The sequence below is a fragment of the Cryptomeria japonica genome, chromosome 2 (genome assembly GCF_030272615.1).
Source record: "Cryptomeria japonica chromosome 2, Sugi_1.0, whole genome shotgun sequence".
Lineage (NCBI taxonomy): Eukaryota > Viridiplantae > Streptophyta > Pinopsida > Cupressales > Cupressaceae > Cryptomeria > Cryptomeria japonica.
Window position 1 is genome coordinate 6,286,081 of NC_081406.1, and position 17,979 is coordinate 6,304,059.

At 37.0% G+C, this 17,979-nt stretch overlaps 1 protein-coding gene across 1 annotated transcript in view; it reads right to left on the reverse strand.

Annotated features, from left to right (window-relative positions):
• Positions 1-440: 440 nt before the first annotated feature.
• Positions 441-17,979, reverse strand: part of LOC131064829 (disease resistance protein RUN1) — a 29,256-nt gene continuing 11,717 nt past the window's right edge. Inside the window, exon 4 of the mRNA XM_057999118.1 lies at positions 441-746. Within this exon, the coding sequence (XP_057855101.1) occupies positions 441-746 (306 nt within the window). The remainder of the gene's footprint in view (positions 747-17,979) is intronic.

The following is a 17,979-nucleotide window of genomic DNA, read 5'->3' on the forward strand; positions in this document are numbered from 1 at the left end:
GCTTTGATTTGGCCTGTGGCATCTGTGAATAGCTAAGTTCTCGCTGACTAGCTGGCACCACCTGCTCATATAACCCCCGCCAGTAATCTATCTTAGCCTATGCTCACCGGAACTCCCTCATCACCTCCCTCATAGGCCCCTGTGCTCCTACTCCAACCCGGACTCTCTCCTGCAGCTTTGCTAATCTCTCCACCACACTATCCCTCTCCTGCAGCACTACAACCAGCTCTGACTCCCATGCAAATAGCTGCACATCTCTAGCCGCCACCTCCACCTCCAAATCCTCTACATGGGTCTACAAATGTACTATCGTAAGATCCCTGAGCTCTCTAGTGGCTCCCTCCCCTGTATCCATAGCAGCCTCACCTGTATCACCCTCTCCAATGGTTCTCTCCCCTCTGTCCATCGGGATCTCCCTCTCCATACCTCTACCACCCAGTCTAACTCCTCCCTACATCAACAGTCCCTGCGATATCCGCAGTGGCAATCCACCTCTCCCTCTCCACTGAATCCATCTCCCCAACCCCCCACACATCCTCCAGGGTCACTGTCATCTCCCCCTGTGCCAGATGAAAGATGCACATCTCGCTATGCCACCGCTCTGCTAATGCTGTAATCAATATGTGATTCATCCAAATCACGGGCATGTGCATCACATCATATAATCCAGTTGTGGCAATACAATCGATCTTCGCCTCTGTCAACCGATCCCGCAACCTCTGTGTCGCCAGATGTCTCTCGCGTAACTGCAACACACGTAGATCCTCCTACACATGGGCATCCATCAATCATCATCAGTTGTTCTGTTTCAAACTTTCTTAAGTTTAAACCTAGACTATCAACAGATACTTTGATCAAGTATCTTCGGGTCTCAATAGGTAAGCAATCATGGAAACCTAGACTTCAACAGACATTTATCCTAAAAATGACCTAAGTCTCATCAGGCTGCTATGGTTCAAAACAACTCCCACTTCGCCTCCCTATCCATCCATCTTTGGCATCAGAAGATTATCACACAAACTGGGGCATCCCTTATCTTGCAAACAAAAGCGCTATTTTACACACAAAAGCGCTATACCTACAATAGCACTGAAATCCTAACAAAAGCGCTCAATCAACTATCCAAAAGCGCTCAAACTACTCAAGCGCTAGAACAACAACACAATAGTGCTGATTCATAACAAAAGCACTCAATTAGGCTCTCAATAGTGCTTATCCATCAAAAGTGCCTAAACTAGCCTACAATAGTGCTACAATTTGCAAAAGCACTCAAATAGCACCTCAATAGCGCCATTGCGACACAATAGCACTAATTAATTGGACAATAGTGCCAAAACGTAGTTTCAGCACTATTGTTCCAACTCAACTTGGACTCAGTAAAAAGCGTATCAAAAATGCATAAAATTTCAAATTTCAAATTTGTGTATTGTTGGTCCGTAGTCGTCTGGCTGCTGGAACTGACGAACTCGCTCGAGACGGTGCTCTGCTACTGGTACTGGCATCCTGACTACTGCTTGCTCCTCTAAAAAGTCACTGTCAGAGCTATAGTTTCACACTGGTCGCGGTAACAAATGATCCTGTTTTCACTCCTTTCTCCCCATTTAAACCCTTCGCAATCACCGTAATTTTCCTCCGCTCACCGCCATGGTCCCCGTGCACTTCCCGAGCCCCCCATTTCTCCATTTTCCCCCCGATTTCTTCTATTTTTCACCAGCGTTGCTAACTTCTTCTCTTCTACTACCCTACCAATTTTCTTTCTTTTTTGAGAGATTGCCCAATTTTTCAAAAAAATTCGGCCCATCTCTCAAGGGGGCATACTACCCATTAAATTTACATTTTATGGGGCATTTCTTCATACCTATTTTTCTTTCTTTGAAACAACGCGATAAACCACACCGTCTCAAAGAGGGGCAAATGTAGTCACATAAATCTGTCTAGTTTAATTAAATGAATATTTGCTATTTATTTGATTAAAAAAATCCACTAGCCATCAGTTAATTAAATTAATATTTAATTAAATCCCCCTATTCCTCTTTTAAATAAATTAAATTAAACATTTATTTAAATCATTATCCCCCCCCACTTGCATTCTCCTAAAAATACAACTTGCACACATTTATTGAAATAAATTAATATATTTTAAATAAAAAATCCTATTTTCCCTCACCCACCAAACCCACTTGCAATTCTAATCTCCTTCTAGATTCTTCTAAACCCTTCCTAATTAGCCTAATCCATCCCTTAATTATTGTCACATTTCTAAGCAACTTGGAGTCACTTCTCAAAGACTTCAAAGTCTTTGAAAAGCATTTAATGCTTTGTGTGTTCAATAATTTAAACCTCCAAAGTCTTCCAAAACCACTAATGGCTCTTACATGACCATTAATGGCTCTTACATAACCATTTATGGTTAATTCAACTTGTCTCCTCAAACATTTATTGCTTTGACCATGTTTATCCCTTTTGCCTTTGCACAAGAGTTTATCCATTGGATAAAAGCTTTATTCTTTGAATAAAGAGTTTATTCATTCAACTAACCTTGACCTTAACTCCCAAGGTCATGTCAAGCATTTAATGCTTATTCCCTCTCCTCTCAACCTATCTCACATTGACACATGTCATCTTGGGATTGGGTTGAAAGCCCTCACATGGATTTGAAATCATTCAATCTTGACCCTTGTTGAGATTACTCAATCTCAACCATCCATTGCTCCATTTTTCCTATAAATAGAGCTCATTTCTTCATAATCCAGATCTTGAAAACTTGTATGCATTTAACCTATAGACATTTTAGAGAGCATTTAGCATAACAATCTAATATCTTGTTATTTTGGTTAAAATCAATCATTTTTAATAGCATCTAGTATTTTAGCTTTTCATTTTACATTTGGAGCAAATACTGAAATCTCAATCCTCCATAAGCATCCATAGTGCAAAAAGCTACTGTGCTACACTATTTTGGAACTTGGAGAGGAGAGGAACAAAGGAGAAGGAACCAAGAGCATGTTAGGAGGCATTTGGAGATGCCTCATCATATTTGCTTCTTTAGTTAAATATTCTTTCATGTTCTTATTATATCTTTTGATATGCCTGTTTAGATTAGCTTTTGGTTAACTAACACTAATGATTTCTTGTGTGTTGTGTTGTTTATCATTGGCTAACCTTTTCCTTTTTATAGAGCATCAAAGAGTATCTTTGATCACACTCAATCTAAGCAGGTGTTCAGTTTCATCGCATTGAATCAAGTTGGATAGTTTATCTTCACTCATTGTGTCTTGATCAATCAAGTTCAAGATCAGTTTTATTTTCGCTCATTAAGTCTAGTTCAATCAAGTTCTAGATCAGTAAGATCCGCTTCTTGATCAATCAAGTTCAAGTTCAGTATCTTTGCTCTTCATATGTCCTAGTTCAATCAAGTTCGGGATCAGTTTCACTTTAATCAACTCTGTTTAGTTTCATCGCTTCAGAATAAGCTGAATACCTCTCTCTTCATCTGGTTCGAGATCAAACAAGTTCAGAACTGGCATCTCCTAGACATCAAATTTTCTTTGAACCAACACGCTGCTCGCACATTAATTCAAAGATGGGCAAATGTAATACCCTAAAAATGGTCATCTAAACCATGGCCCCTAATCTTGACGACATCACCAAGGTCCTAATCAAAGGTAATTAAATCAATCTTGAGCACATTAATTAATTCTTTAATCATCAAATGTCACATGGCAAATCAATAACTCAATAAATTAATTAAATATTTATTTAATTAATTAAATCATTCCAAGTAAATCATTTTAAACAATTATCTTATTTATTTTAATTAAATATCTTTTGCTTATTTAATTAAATAAATCAAAATGCCATTAAATCATCAAAAAGAGGAATTAATTTGAAAAACAAATAAAAATTGCCATAAATCTTCAAAAAAGGAAACAAATCAAGAAAGAGGAATTGGAAATTATGAGCACAAATCTTCAAAAAAGGAATTAATTGACCAAAAAAGAATTAAAATTTGAGAAAAGAAATCAATTGGAGATAATCTTGAAAAAAAAATTGAAAACTGATAAATAATCTCAAAGAAAGCAATTAAAACAGTTAAATATTAAAATTGAATGAAATAGAAAATAAATCAGTTTTTTCCTGATTTTATCTTAATTTTAGTTTAATTTCCTTTAAAACTGAGAAAAGCATCCAATCACATCAATTCACTTGGATTGTGCTTCCTCTTGGAAAATATTGACCGCTCATCATTATTTGATCTCAGCTGTTGGTTTCTTTCTAAATTTTCTATAAATTCAGGCTCTCATCTCTCATTCAAAGATCCTAGAGAATATATTGTTATTATGTTGTTTTTGCTATAGGTTCATTGAGAATTTGCATTGAGATATTGCATATTAGTTATTTCATATTGCTTAAATCATTTAGCTTAAATATTCAATATTACTTAAATCATGTTAGATTAATCTTGCATATCTAGCTTAAATCTTGCATCCATTTAGCTCATATTCATGCTCATATAGATTTAAAAATCCTTCGTTTAGGTGTTGTCTAGTCATTGGATAGCTTAGCAATCTGAGAGCTATCTAAAATCGCATCTACTAGAAGGCAATGGGTCACTTTGTAATGATTTATTATTCATTGATTATTGATTTACTAACCATGCATCTAATGACTTAATTGAAGTGTTGTGTATTTTAGATACATATACAAGTCCACTTTTCACACACACACATCTATAATAAATTCGCCCATCCCCATTGGGATAAAAGAGAGTCATCCTTCATCAAGAATCCCTTTCACCTAGCAATAGGAGGAAGGATTGAATTCTTGTTCTCTTCTGCGCTTTGTTCTAGAAGATGCTAGATTTGTCTAAGACAACTCCTCTGAGAGGTAGATGTCTTTTGAGAAAAGATCTCTTCTCCTCCAAGGATCTCCGTTACACTTATAACAAGATATCTCTTTTCAAATATCTTATCCTTACTTGAAAAGTATTCCTTCTCTTGCTTGGATTTATGACATTGTTGCATGATGGATATCTTCCTGGTTTTGAAGGTAGGTATCCTTGTTCTACTTTCCTTAAGATATCAACATTAAACTATGTTGACATCTTAAGGGGAGGCACCCACACTGCTCCTTTTGTTTTATATTTCTCTCACACATTGTATCTCTTATACAGTGGGTCATTATCGGAACCAAAGTAAAGCCTCTTAGAGTGAGATTTTGCCACTTTTCTCTTATACACTGGGTCGTTCTCAAAACTAGAGGGAATCCTCTTAGAGAGAGATGTCACTACTTTTCTCTTATATAGTGGGTCATTCTCAAAACCAGAGGGTAGCCTCTTAGAGAGAGATATCACCACTTTTCTCTTATGCAGGGTGATTATTCTCAGAACCAGAGAAATGACTCTTAAAGCGAGATGTCACACCTTTCTTGACATTAGTACTACAGATCTTATACAGGTTATAGAATACTCAAGCATAGACTCCTATGAGGTGCTTCAAACCTCACTTGCACACTCGCGCATGAGGCTGAGTGGAACTAATAGTGTTCTGACTCTCCTCCCTTACATGGGTCACATAGATAAAATCTAGGTGATAGTTTTCCATGTCCTTTTTTCTCCATGGATCACCTAGTTCTAGGGGCGAAATGTACATGGTTCGTTTTGTTCACCTTTCTTCTCATGCATCACCAAAGTGTGTATTCATCTTCTCTCTCTTCTTCCTCTCATGAACTCATAGTTTTACTATTGATGGTTCATGGATGATGTCAACTTTTCTCTTTTATGTGATTATATGTGTTCATGAGATGGCATTTTATGTTTCAAGAATGATATTACTTGATTGAGACATTTTTCATATCAAGGTCTCTTCGGCTAGTTGGCTTGAGGTCTTAAGATGTTAGCTTTTGTTGTGTGTCTTTTCAGGTGCACTTGCATATGTTTGAGTGAGTTAAGATCCTAAGATTGGGGGCTTGGTTCCTCATGATTAGTGACGTCTTATACTTCTTGTGATCTTGCTCCACATCTCTCATCTTCATCTCTCTTTCTTCTACTTTACTGGTAGTATTGGAGTAAGCCATACTCTTGCTAAAGTGGGGGCTAAATGTAGCATCATAAAATTGCACCCCTTGCAATTTTGACTATGATTTAGGCCCCTTACCCTAGCGACTGCATCTCCCTACTCAATTGTGACCCCTCTCTGCATCATTCTTCTAGATCTCCTCCCATTTTAGCCCTTGTATCACCTTGTGACCCTGTCCATGCCCCAAAATAGGGTAGGATAGGTGCCCCTGTCCTACCTCTTTGGGTGGCCCTAAAATGGGTCCATCTAACCCTTATTTTCTATTTGGGATTTAATTCCCCCCCTATGTTGGCCTTTGGTGAAGGGATCATTAAACCTCCAATAAATCTATATAATGGGATTTGGTCCTCTCATTTGTATAAGAAAAAGTTGGGAAAACAAGCGAAAGGTCTCATCAAATGTTCAAGTCTTCAAGCATCCATCAAGTCTTCTTTTTTATGTGTCTTCTTCATTCATCCATTGGAAAAAAATTACAACACTCATTTGCAAGCATGTGTGTATGTTAGGGTTTTGTCATGTTACATACCATTTCATGCAACACTTGTGTTTACATTCAAGTAACAAAGAAACCATCATCAACAAATTGCAGATCTACAAGGTCTACATTTGCATTATTTACATTTAAGCATTTGCAATTACTTTCTTTAAAGGTTGATTCCTTAACCAGGGTTTGACTAAGGAAAACCCCCATCCACAACCCTTCTTCCCTTCTTTTATGTGTGCAAGTTGCAGGTGTGCGACTATAATTGTAGATTTAGGATTCATTTGCAGAGACAGAAAAACCCTTTTCGACTCACGATATTTTTGAATGACCGTGCATAACTTATGCAGGGTCCCAACGACTTTTCTCCATATTTGCAGGTCAGGTCCATATTAGTCTAAATACCTTAGATCTGAAGTTACAATGCAATCCTGAATCAGTAGCTCCTTATTTCACCCATTTTGTCTTCATTTTTTGCATAGTCAACAAGTCAACTCTTCTACTTACAAAAGAGGGTAAATTGCATTTTACCCTTTCAATTCACTTAGTATTCAGATCCTTATTCACTCTAGGGTTTGGATCTAGTGAATTCAACCCCTCTTTTGAATGTAAAGTATCTCCCAAGTGAAAATCATCCTAGTGATTTCCTTTCTCTCTCCTAGGTGGGGAATCACTAGGGTTCAATTTTCCACTTTACACTTACCCAAAGAATGAGAAGAGTCAAGATGATGTAAAACAAAATTTCTTAAAAAACAAATTGACACTCCAAATATCCCTACGGAGAGTTTTAGAAAAATGAGGGACTTAGTAAAAAGAGAAGATGAATATGTAAAGGCCTATAATAAAACATTCAAAGAAGTTTATTGTAAATTAGAGGAAGCATTGTCAAAATGTCAAAAGATCAAATGGTTTATATCCATACTACAATGGTGCAGGAGCACCTAGTTGAGTAAAAACTCTCCTTTTTGAGTCTTTCATGCTTTCATGTTTGTAGTGTCTTGTATTAGGTTTATGATGATGTTTTAGGTTGTTTTGTGTCTTTTCAAGTTGTTTTGATCTCATTTTGTTCTCAAAAGGTCAAGTTTTGTCTTTCAGGATGTGAGTTGAAAATTTTGGGTTTCTAGGCCAAAAAGGGCAAAAATATGAAAAATTGCCTAAAAGGTCTAGAAATGCTTTTTGAAGCATTGAAACATGTTTTATAAGTGTTTTTAAGCTTGTCTTAGGTGTTTAGATAAGTTTATGAGGTTAGGTTGTCAAAAATGTCTTTTGGAGCAAAAAAATGTTGTCATTTGGGCTTGTAAAAGTTGTCATTTTTGGACTTTTCTAGTACAATGAAGTTGTGGAAGCCTCATGTCCATACTGGGCTTGATAAATAACTATAAATACTATCAAAATGCCTCCCTTTTCCTTGAGAAAGGTTTGTGATTGTATTAGCAAAGGAATCCTAATAGAAAAACATGAAATTCTGGCCTTTTACACTGTTTTTTTCTTCCTTGGAGTAACAGTCCATACTGTAGCATATCTGGTCCATATTGTACCTTTTGGGAAATGTTCCTATTGGTTGTGCAATTCTCACCAAGTGATTATTGTACTGATTTTCCATTTGCAAGTTGGTTAAACAAAATTCCTTCTTTTTGTTGTGTTCACTGCCCTGTCAAGGGTTTGGGGTTTCAAAATGCAACAACTTGACTAATCCAGGCCTGGGTTCCCACCAAATAGATTTGGTCAAGTTGGAAAGCATGTACATAGTGTATATATGTTCATTTTGTGCCAGAGATATGCTTGGAAAGGTGAATTTGAGCACTTATTAGGCAACTTGTCTAACTTGGCTAATATTCTTCCTTAATGCTCAAAATTTGGATTCTAAAGCACCGAGTGTTGAAACAAACATAGACAGAGGTCTGTACCTATCCTAGAATCATTTTGAAGGGATTGGAGCACCAAAATTTATCCATTTTGCATTATTATATGTCACTGTTTGTGAAGGGCAATGAATTCCCTATTTTGGGAAATAAAATGGTTTTTGGCATCAAGACTATCTTTGAGACCTTCCAAGCATGAAGGATTTACCATACTTGTTCAATGAAGAGTTAAATTGTTGTTTAAAGGTTTAATAATGCTATGGTGTAGGCATTTTGAAAGTCCTAACCCTCTATTTTGTAGCAAAGACAGTGAAAATAGTGAAAATGATTATTTTTGTCACTTTCCACAGCTAGCACGCTAAGTGTTTCGTAAAATGAGAAGTGGTAATTGTTTAAACAATGTTGTCCAAGGTGTGGCAGAGTCCATCAGTTATTTTAAGGCCCTAGTTTGTGAAGGAGTTGTGTATCTAACAATGCAAGCTTGAAAACCCTCTTGAAACCCTACAAAAGTGCCATAAATAGTGGACAATCCTCATTTTGCATTGACAGAGTCCTAAACCATGAAAATCATTTAGTTTGGAGATTTTTTGGATGTCCCAAGTCAACTTCCAAGGTGGGGTAAATCATCATTGCATCCTACAAGCATTTTTCATCCAATTAGCCCTCCACAGGCTAGTAGCCCTTTTTAGGCCTCACACAAACAAAACAAGGAACCCGACCACCTTGAGCTCGTTGAGTTTGGAGAGATCTTTGAAGGGAAGTCCAAAATAGTGAAGAAACCTTGAGAAACCTCGATGACATCCTTGTGAAGCAATTTTGGATTTTGAGACCTAAGAAGTTGGTTTGAGCAAGTGAATCTAGGAAGCCAAAACAACAAAATGAAGCAAGATTTTTGAACAAAACCTTCATCTAGTTTCCTAAACCATTTTGAGGTCCTTGTAAAGATAGAGAATAGTTAGAATCATTCCCAAAAGGACAGAGGAATGTGTTGAAAAAAATGTAATAGTTTGACATAACCAATAGAGGATGAGTAAGGGAATGCGCTCACTCAAAAGGGAGTTTGTTAGGGAAGCTATGCATGAGATACTTAGCTTTAAAAATTCAAATTGATTTGAGAACATATATGATAGCCACAACAAGTCTTTTGGGAAACCAATTGAACCATTAGACCCAATTAACCCCTTTGAGCACTTTTATAGCATCTTCCCTATCATAGTGGTATCACAACCATCGAAAGATTCAGGAGAAAAGGATCATTAGAAGAAAACATGGTGACTAATGTTGAGTTATCCAAGAAGTTCAAAGACCAAGAAGAAGAAAAAAGAGCACCCAGAGAGAGGTTGGATCAACTAGCAATGAAATTAGTTGTAGTAGAAGTCAAAACTGAAGAAGTCCATGATAAGGTTGGAGATCAGGGCAAAATGGTGGCAATAGAAGATGAGGTTCCCATACTTGACCCTATCATTGAGAAAGAATAATTCTTGAAGGCTTTCACAGCCATGAGTGGTAAAACCTTAGAGGGAGTGGCCCTTTTCAGTGGAAATATGGATCCAGATGCTCTTATAGAGTGGATTGAAGGTCTAGAAAACCATTTTGAATGTGATGGAATAACTGAAGCACAAAAGGTTAAGGTAGAAAAGTCAAGGTTGAGAGGGGCAGCCTTAACTTGGTGGAAGTTCATCCAAGAGGAAAGGGTGAAAGAAGGTAAGCAACCAATAGCCACATGGAAAACAATGGTAGCCAAAATAAAAGAAACCTACCTTCCTGAAGACTATGAAGTCCAACTTCACAGGAAAAGACAAAATTTGAGACAAAAAGACTTAGATGTCAGTAGTTACACTAAGGAGTTTCAAAAAATGTGCATGAGATCCAAGGTAGTAGAGGATGAGAGTATAAAAGTGGCAAGGTACTTGAATGGATTAAGATGGAACATCCAGGAAGAGATGAGTTTGTTATGCCCACAAACAATACACAAGTGTTATCAACTAGCACTTAAAGTGGAAGAGAAAAGTAGGAGAAAGCAAGAACAAAGCAACAGAGGAAGAGGTAGGGGAAGAGATGGTAGAGGCTATAGAGGCATTTTTTGGGGAAGGAGCATAGATCAACGACCCCAAGGAGAGTCTAAACTTATAGAGCAAAGTGGGGATCAAGCAACCCGAGTAGGGGTAGATCTAATGGACCAGAGAGAGGGTCCTACTTCTCAACCATGAAGTGTCATAACTGTCAAAAGTTGGGCCACCCTACCTATAGATGCCCAGAGAAGCCTAGTTCATCTTATGGTGGTGAGAAGAGGGTAAACTATGTCCAGGAAGATGGAAGTAATACCAAAAATTCAGCATTGAACCTAGCTTCAGAAGATGGTGAGAGCTTAATGATCAAGAGAGTGTTAATGAAGAAGCCACACAGTAAAGAGGTCTCACAAAGAAGAGCATTGTTCAAGATTACGTGTAAAATCATGGGAAAGGTGTGTAAGCTGATCATAGATTCAGGATCCACAGATAACATCATATCAGAGGAAGCAGTAAGTAAATTGAAACTACCTAGGATACAACACAAGGAGCCATACAAAGTCACATGGTTAAACAAGGGACAACATGTGTTAGTAAATGAGAAAGCCTGGGTAGATTTCCACATAGGAGGATACACGGATAGGATTCTATGTGACATACTTCCTATGGATGCTTGCCACCTATTGCTGGGTAGACCATGGAAATTTGACAGGAAAGCACAACATGATGGGGAAAGAAACTCCTACTCATTTCAGAAAGATGAAGTAACCTATCAGATTCAATCCCTCAATGACGAAGGACAGCAGTAGCAACAAAGTGCCTAACATCTTGTTAGTGGATGAGAAAGAATTCATAAAAACACTAATAGAAGGTGAAGGAGTGGGGTTTGTACTCATAGTGAAACCCAAGGAAGAAATGATAGCAAAGAAAGTTGAGATACCATATGAGGTACAATAGACCCTTGATAACTTCAAAGCAATAATCAGTGATGGTACACCTGCAACCTTACCACCTCCTAGAGCCATTAGCCATCAGATTGATTTCATACTTGGAGCTCTTTACCCAATAAGGCAGCCTATAAGATGACCCCTGAACAAAATGAAGAGGTAGCAAGACAAATACAAGAACTCTTAGACATAAGGTCTGATTAGGAAAAGCATTAGTCCTTGTGCAGTACCTACAGTGTTGGCACCTAAGAAGGGTGGACCATGGAGACTTTGCACAAATTCTAGAGGCATAAACAAGATCACCATCAGATACAAATTTCCCATACCCAGGATAGAGGATTTGATGGATTGCTTGGGGGGTGCTTAGTATTTCAATAAGATTGACTTGAAGAGTGGTTACCATCAAATAAGAATCAAAGAGGGTGATGAATGGAAGACAACTTTCAAAATGAATGAGGGTCTCTATGAGTGGCTTGTCATGCCATTTGGACTCTCTAATGCTCCCAGCACATTCATGAGACTCATGAATGAAGTTTTACATTATTTCATTGGCAAGTTTGTTGTTGTGTATTTAGATGATAGTCTTATTTTCAGTAAAACTAAGGAAGAGCATCTGAAGCATTTAGCTATTGTTTTGAGAAAGTTATCCGATGAACAACTAACCATTAATTTAGAGAAGTGTGATTTTATGAAGCAAGAATTGGTCTATCTTGGTTTTATTGTATCGGGAGGCAATCTGAAAATGGATCAATCTAAAGTTGCAGCAATAACCAGTTGGCCAACTCCTAAAACAACCAGTGATGTTAGAAGCTTTCATGGTTTAGCACAATTTTACAGGAAATTCATTAGGGGGTTCAATGAGATTTGTGCCCCTATGTTAGACACAATCAAAGGGGGTATAAAGGTAAAGTTTCAGTGGAGAGATGCAGCCAATAAAGGGTTTGAATTATTGAAAACTAAAGTAGCTTCTCAACGAGTGCTCATTTTACCTAGTTTTGACAAACTTTTTACTATTGAATGTGATGCTAGCAATATTGTTGTAGGAGCTATTTTAAGTTAGGACAATAGACCAGTTGCATTCTTTAGTGAGAAGTTAAATGATGCCAAGAAAAAGTACTCTTCCTATGATTTAGAACTTTATGCATTAGTCCAGGCACTTAGGAAATGGAGACATTATCTTCTTCCTAAAGAATTTGTTGTATACATAGATAATCAGGCATTAAGTTTCTTGAAGTCATAGGATAAATTGAATCATAGGCATGTTAAATGGGTAGAGTACTTGCAATCTTACACTTTTACTCTTAAGCATAAGAAGGGTCAGTTGAATAAAGTAGCAAATGCTTTGAGTAGGAGGTTGTTAACTGCTCATGAGATTCAAGTACAGATCATTGGTATTGATAGTTTTAAAGATATGTATCCTACTGATGATAATTTTGCTGAAGCTTATAAAGTTTGTCAAGATTTTGAGAATCATTTCCATGGTGTATATGCTGATTTCACTTTGCAGGATGGTTTGTTATTCAGGGGTGGATAGTTATGTGTTCCAAAAGGATCTATAAGAGAGAACCTCATTCAGGAGAATCACAATGGGTGCTTAAGTGGACATTTTGGTCTCAATAAGACCTTGGAGTTGGTTCATAGATTCTACTATTGGCCCAAGATGTAGAGAGACATCAGGAGGTATGTTGAGCAGTGTTTGGTATGTTAGAAAGCAAAAGGTAATTCCTCCAATGCTAGTTTATATCAGCCTCTTCCCATTCCACATAGGCCTTGGGATTGCATTAGTATGGATTTTTTGGTAGGATTACCTAGAACTCAAGCAGGATTTGATAGCATCTATGTAGTAGTTGACAGATTTAGCAAGATGGCTCATTTTATTCCTTGTAAGACAACACATGATGTAAGTCATATTGCTTACATATTTTTCAAAGAAGTTTTTAGAATACATGGTTTGCCTCCTAGCATTGTTTCAAATAGAGATGTGAAATTTCTTGGTCATTTCTGGAAAACATCATGGAAGAGACTGGGTACTAATCTCTCTTTTGGTTCAGCTTATCATTCACAAACTGATGGCCAAACTGAGGTTGTGAATAGGTCTCTTGGAAACTTGCTTAGGTGTTTGACAAAGGAATATGGATAGAGTTGGGATCAGCTCATTAATCAAGCAGAATATGCCTACAATGATAGTGTCAACCGGTCTACAGGTAAAAGCCCTTTTGAAGTTGTTTATGGTATGCATCTAAGGGGTATAATGGAGTTGAGAGATGTAACTAACTTGCAGCCTAAGAGTGGAACATTAGATGACATGGCTCAGTCCATGAAGGAGGTTCATGCACAAGTGACAAAGGCTCTTTAGGATACCTCCCAAAAAGTCAAGGCAAGAGTGGATGCTACAAAGAGAGATGTTCAGTTTTCCATAGGAGATTATGTGATGGTTCATTTGAACAAGGAAAGGCTGAAAAAAGGAGTTCCAAGCAAACTTTGGATGAGGAGAATAGGCCCTTGCAAAATCTTGGCTAAGTATGGGTCTAATGCTTACATAGTTGATTTGCCTACTGATATTTCTTTGTCTCCCATTTTTAATGTTGCAGATTTGATTTCTTTCAAGGGGAAGCCACCTAAGGAGATAAAAAGAGTTTTAGATGTTAGACAGCCCCTTTCTAATCTTTCTTTTCCTCACCTCTCTATTCCTCAAGCAGAACAGGTTCTAGACTCCAGGGTTCTCAAGAAGACAAGGAATCACACCTATATGGAGCGCATAGTCAAATGGAAGGATAAACCTATCTCAAAGGCCACATGGATACCTGAACCTGAATTTCAAAAAGCTGGAACACCTTTTTCTTTGCTGCCTTAAGGAGTCACATGACTTCTTTTTCTTTGGGGGAGTATGGTGCAGGAGCACCTAGTTGAGTAAAAACTCTCCTTTTTGAGTCTTTCATGCTTTCATGTTTGTAATGTCTTGTATTAGGTTTATGATGATGTTTTAGGTTTTTGTGTGTCTTTTCAAATGGGTTTGATCTCATTTTGTGCTCAAGAGGTCAATTTTTGTCTTTTAGGATGTGAGTTGACAATTTTGGGTTTCTAGGCCAAAAAGGGCAAAAATGTGAAAAATTCCCTAAAAGGTCTAGAAATACTTTCCAAAGCATTGCAAAATGTTTTCTAAGTGTTTTTAAAAATCTCTTATGTTTTTAGATAAGTTGATGAGGTTAGTTTGTCAAAAATGTCTTTTGGAGCAAAAAAATGTTGTCATTTGGGCTTGTAAAAGTTGTCAAAGTTGTCAGTTTTGGACTTTTCTAGTACAATGAAGTTGTGGAAGCCTCATGTCCATATTGGTCTTGATAAATAACTAGAAATACTATAAAAAGGCCTCCATTTTCCTTGAGAAAGGTTTGTGATTGTATTAGCAAAGGAATCCTAATAGAAAAACATGAAATTATGGCCTTTTACACTATTTTTTTCTTCCTTGGAGTAACAGTCCATACTGTAGCATATCTGGTCTATACTGTACCTTCTGGGAAGTTTTCCTATTGGTTATGAAATTCTCTCCAAGTGATTATTGTACTGATTTTCCATTTGCAAGTTGGTTAAACAAAATTCCTTCTTTTTGTTGTGTTCACTGCCCTGTCAAGGATTTGAGGTTTCAAAATGCAACAACTTGACTAATCCAGGCCTAGGTTCCCACAAAATGGATTTGGTCAAGTTGGAAAGCATGTACATAGTGTATATATGTTCATTTTGTGCCAGAGCTATGCTTGGAAAGGTGAATTTGAGCACTTATTAGGCAACTTGTCTAACTTGGCTAATATTCTTCCTTAATGCTCAAAATTTGGATTCTAAAGCACCAAGTGTTGAAACAAACATGGACAGAGGTCTGTAACTATCCTAGAAGCATTTTGAAGGGATTGGAGCACCAAAATTTATCCATTTTGCATTATTATATGTCACTGTTTGTGAAGGGCAGCGAATTCCCTGTTTTGGGAAATAAAATGGTTTTTTGCATCAAGACTATCTTTTTTACCTTCCAAGCATGAAGGATTTACCATACTTGTTCAATGAAGAGTTAAATTATTTTTTGAAGGTTTAATAATGCTATGGTGTAGGTATTTTGAAATTGCTAACCCTCTATTGTGCAACAAAGACAGTGAAAACGGTGAAAATGACTGTTTTTGTCACTTTCCATAGCTAGCACGCTAAGTGTTTGGTAAAATGAGAAGTGGTAATTGTTTAAATAGTGTTCTCCAAGGTGTGGCAGAGTCCATTAGTCATTTTAAGGCCTTGGTTTGTGAAGGAGTTGTGTATCTAACAATGCAAGCTTGAAAACCCTCTTGAACCCCTACAAAAGTGCCATAAATAGTGGACAATCCTCATTTTGCATTGACAGAGGCCTAAACCATGAAAATCATTTGGTTCGAATATTTTTTGGATGTCCCAAGTCAACTTCCAAGGTGGGTTAAATCATTGTTGCATCCTACAAGCATTTTTCATCCAATTAGCCCTCCACGGGCTAGTAGCCCTTTTTAGGCCTCACACACACAAAACAAGGAACCCGATCACCTTGAGCTTGTTGAGTTTGGAGAGATATTTGAAGGATAGTCCAAAATAGTGAAGAAACCTTGAGAAACTTCCATGACATCCTTGTGAAGCAATTTTGGGTTTTCAGACCTAAGAAGTTGGTTTGAGCAAGTGAATCTAGGAAGCCAAAACAACAAAATGAAGCAAGATTTTTGAACAAAACCTTCATCTAGTTTCCTAAACCATTTGGAGGTGCTTGTAATGATAGAGAATAGTTAGAATCATGCCCAAAAGGATAGAGGAATGTGTTGAAAAAAATGTAATGGTTTGACATAACCAATAGAGGATGAGTAAGGGAATGAGCTCACTCAAAAGGGAGTTTGTTAGGGAGATAATGCATGAGATGCTTAGCTTTAAAACTTAAAATTGATTTGAAAACATATATGACAGCCACAACAAGTCTTTTGGCAAACCAATTGAACCATTAGACCCAATTAACCCCTTTGAGCACTTTTCTAGCATCTTCCCTATCATACAAAGTGACATAAGAGTAGCATTCAATGGAAGGATATTTGGTTCTTACATAGATTGATAATTATGGTATATCTCATAGAAACACAAACATGGTGCAAACCATAGAATGATGAAACAAATGAGACCCTTGAAATATTGAAACTTGTGGTAGACAAACTAACAATACAAAATACAATCATAGCAAAATGAGAAGCAAACAAGGCTAACTAAATATGGTGCACTTAGTGCTTAAGAGAAGGACATGTCTATGATGTTTGTCCTAAGATGTAAGAAAAAGAATAATATTACCATTACATGTAGAGCTAAAACCTATACTGGTAAAGAAAAAATAATTATACGATTAAAAACTTGCAAAGAATGGGATAGCCACCTCACCGATGATTATCATACAAATCACCTTTAAATCTATAATTCAACAAATGATCACAATTTGGGATGCCCAATGAACTGTATTTGTAATGCGGACATGGATAGGAATATGGCATATGTCAAAGAACTTGTAGAAGGCCCCTTGTACAATAATAATGAAGAATACATACAACCACCTTAGTTTGACAAAAAATGCTTATGGACTATAAATTAACCCATCACAAGATTATATTGATGATATTAGATAGTAAAATTATAGAGGAGAAAGAGGATGAAGTAGAAAAAACTATTGGAAAAATTATGCTACATGCTATAACTCTGGGAAGCTAGGCCAATATGATACAACATTTTGGAGAGAGATGATAAAGAAATATCAAATTCGTAGAGATGAATCTAATGATATCTATGAATGTGATAAAGCATAGTAGTTGTTCCAAAATGTAGCACCACAATCTATAAAAGATGATTTACGAGGGTATAACGGAGCTAGGATAATCAAAAGAATATCACTATAAGTAGTGTGAGGTTGTTAAAGAATGTATTTTTGGTAATCGAATACATCAAATGGAGAAAACTCTAGATAAAATCAACAAATATAAACTAAAAAGAACAATTATACATGATGTAGAGGCCTCCTTACACCTAAGGACAAGTCCAAAAGGTTAGGGTCCTAACCTTCAAATAAAAAAAAATGACCCTACAAGGAAGGACTCCACATCTTAAGGTTTTGAACTACTCTCCACTACTCAAGCCTAACACCTACTCAAGATGAGTAAATGACTTCAACTTCTCAAACATGCCTCTCCGGTAACTCCTGCTCTTAGGGGTTTTGGAATTGGTCCATTCATGACTAGTAAGGACTATTCCAAGCATTGGTTTAGGGTTTTGTCTTCAAATCCTTATTCCTCCTTTGGAAACCTACCCCCTAGGATAGTAGCCCTCATAGACCGGTATTTTGCCTTTAACTCCAAAATATTCCACACACTCTAATAGAAGCCTAGAGACCTAATTAGGGTGATTAGGCCTAATTTACAAGGCAACCCCCATTACCGATATCCCAACTATAAAACCAAATTTATGATAATGTGGGGAATGGTGAATAACCTCTAATTCCATGGTTTCACACCTAGAATCTACTGCTATCATTTTTATGATGACTGTCCTAAATTTGCTTAAGGTAGTCACATA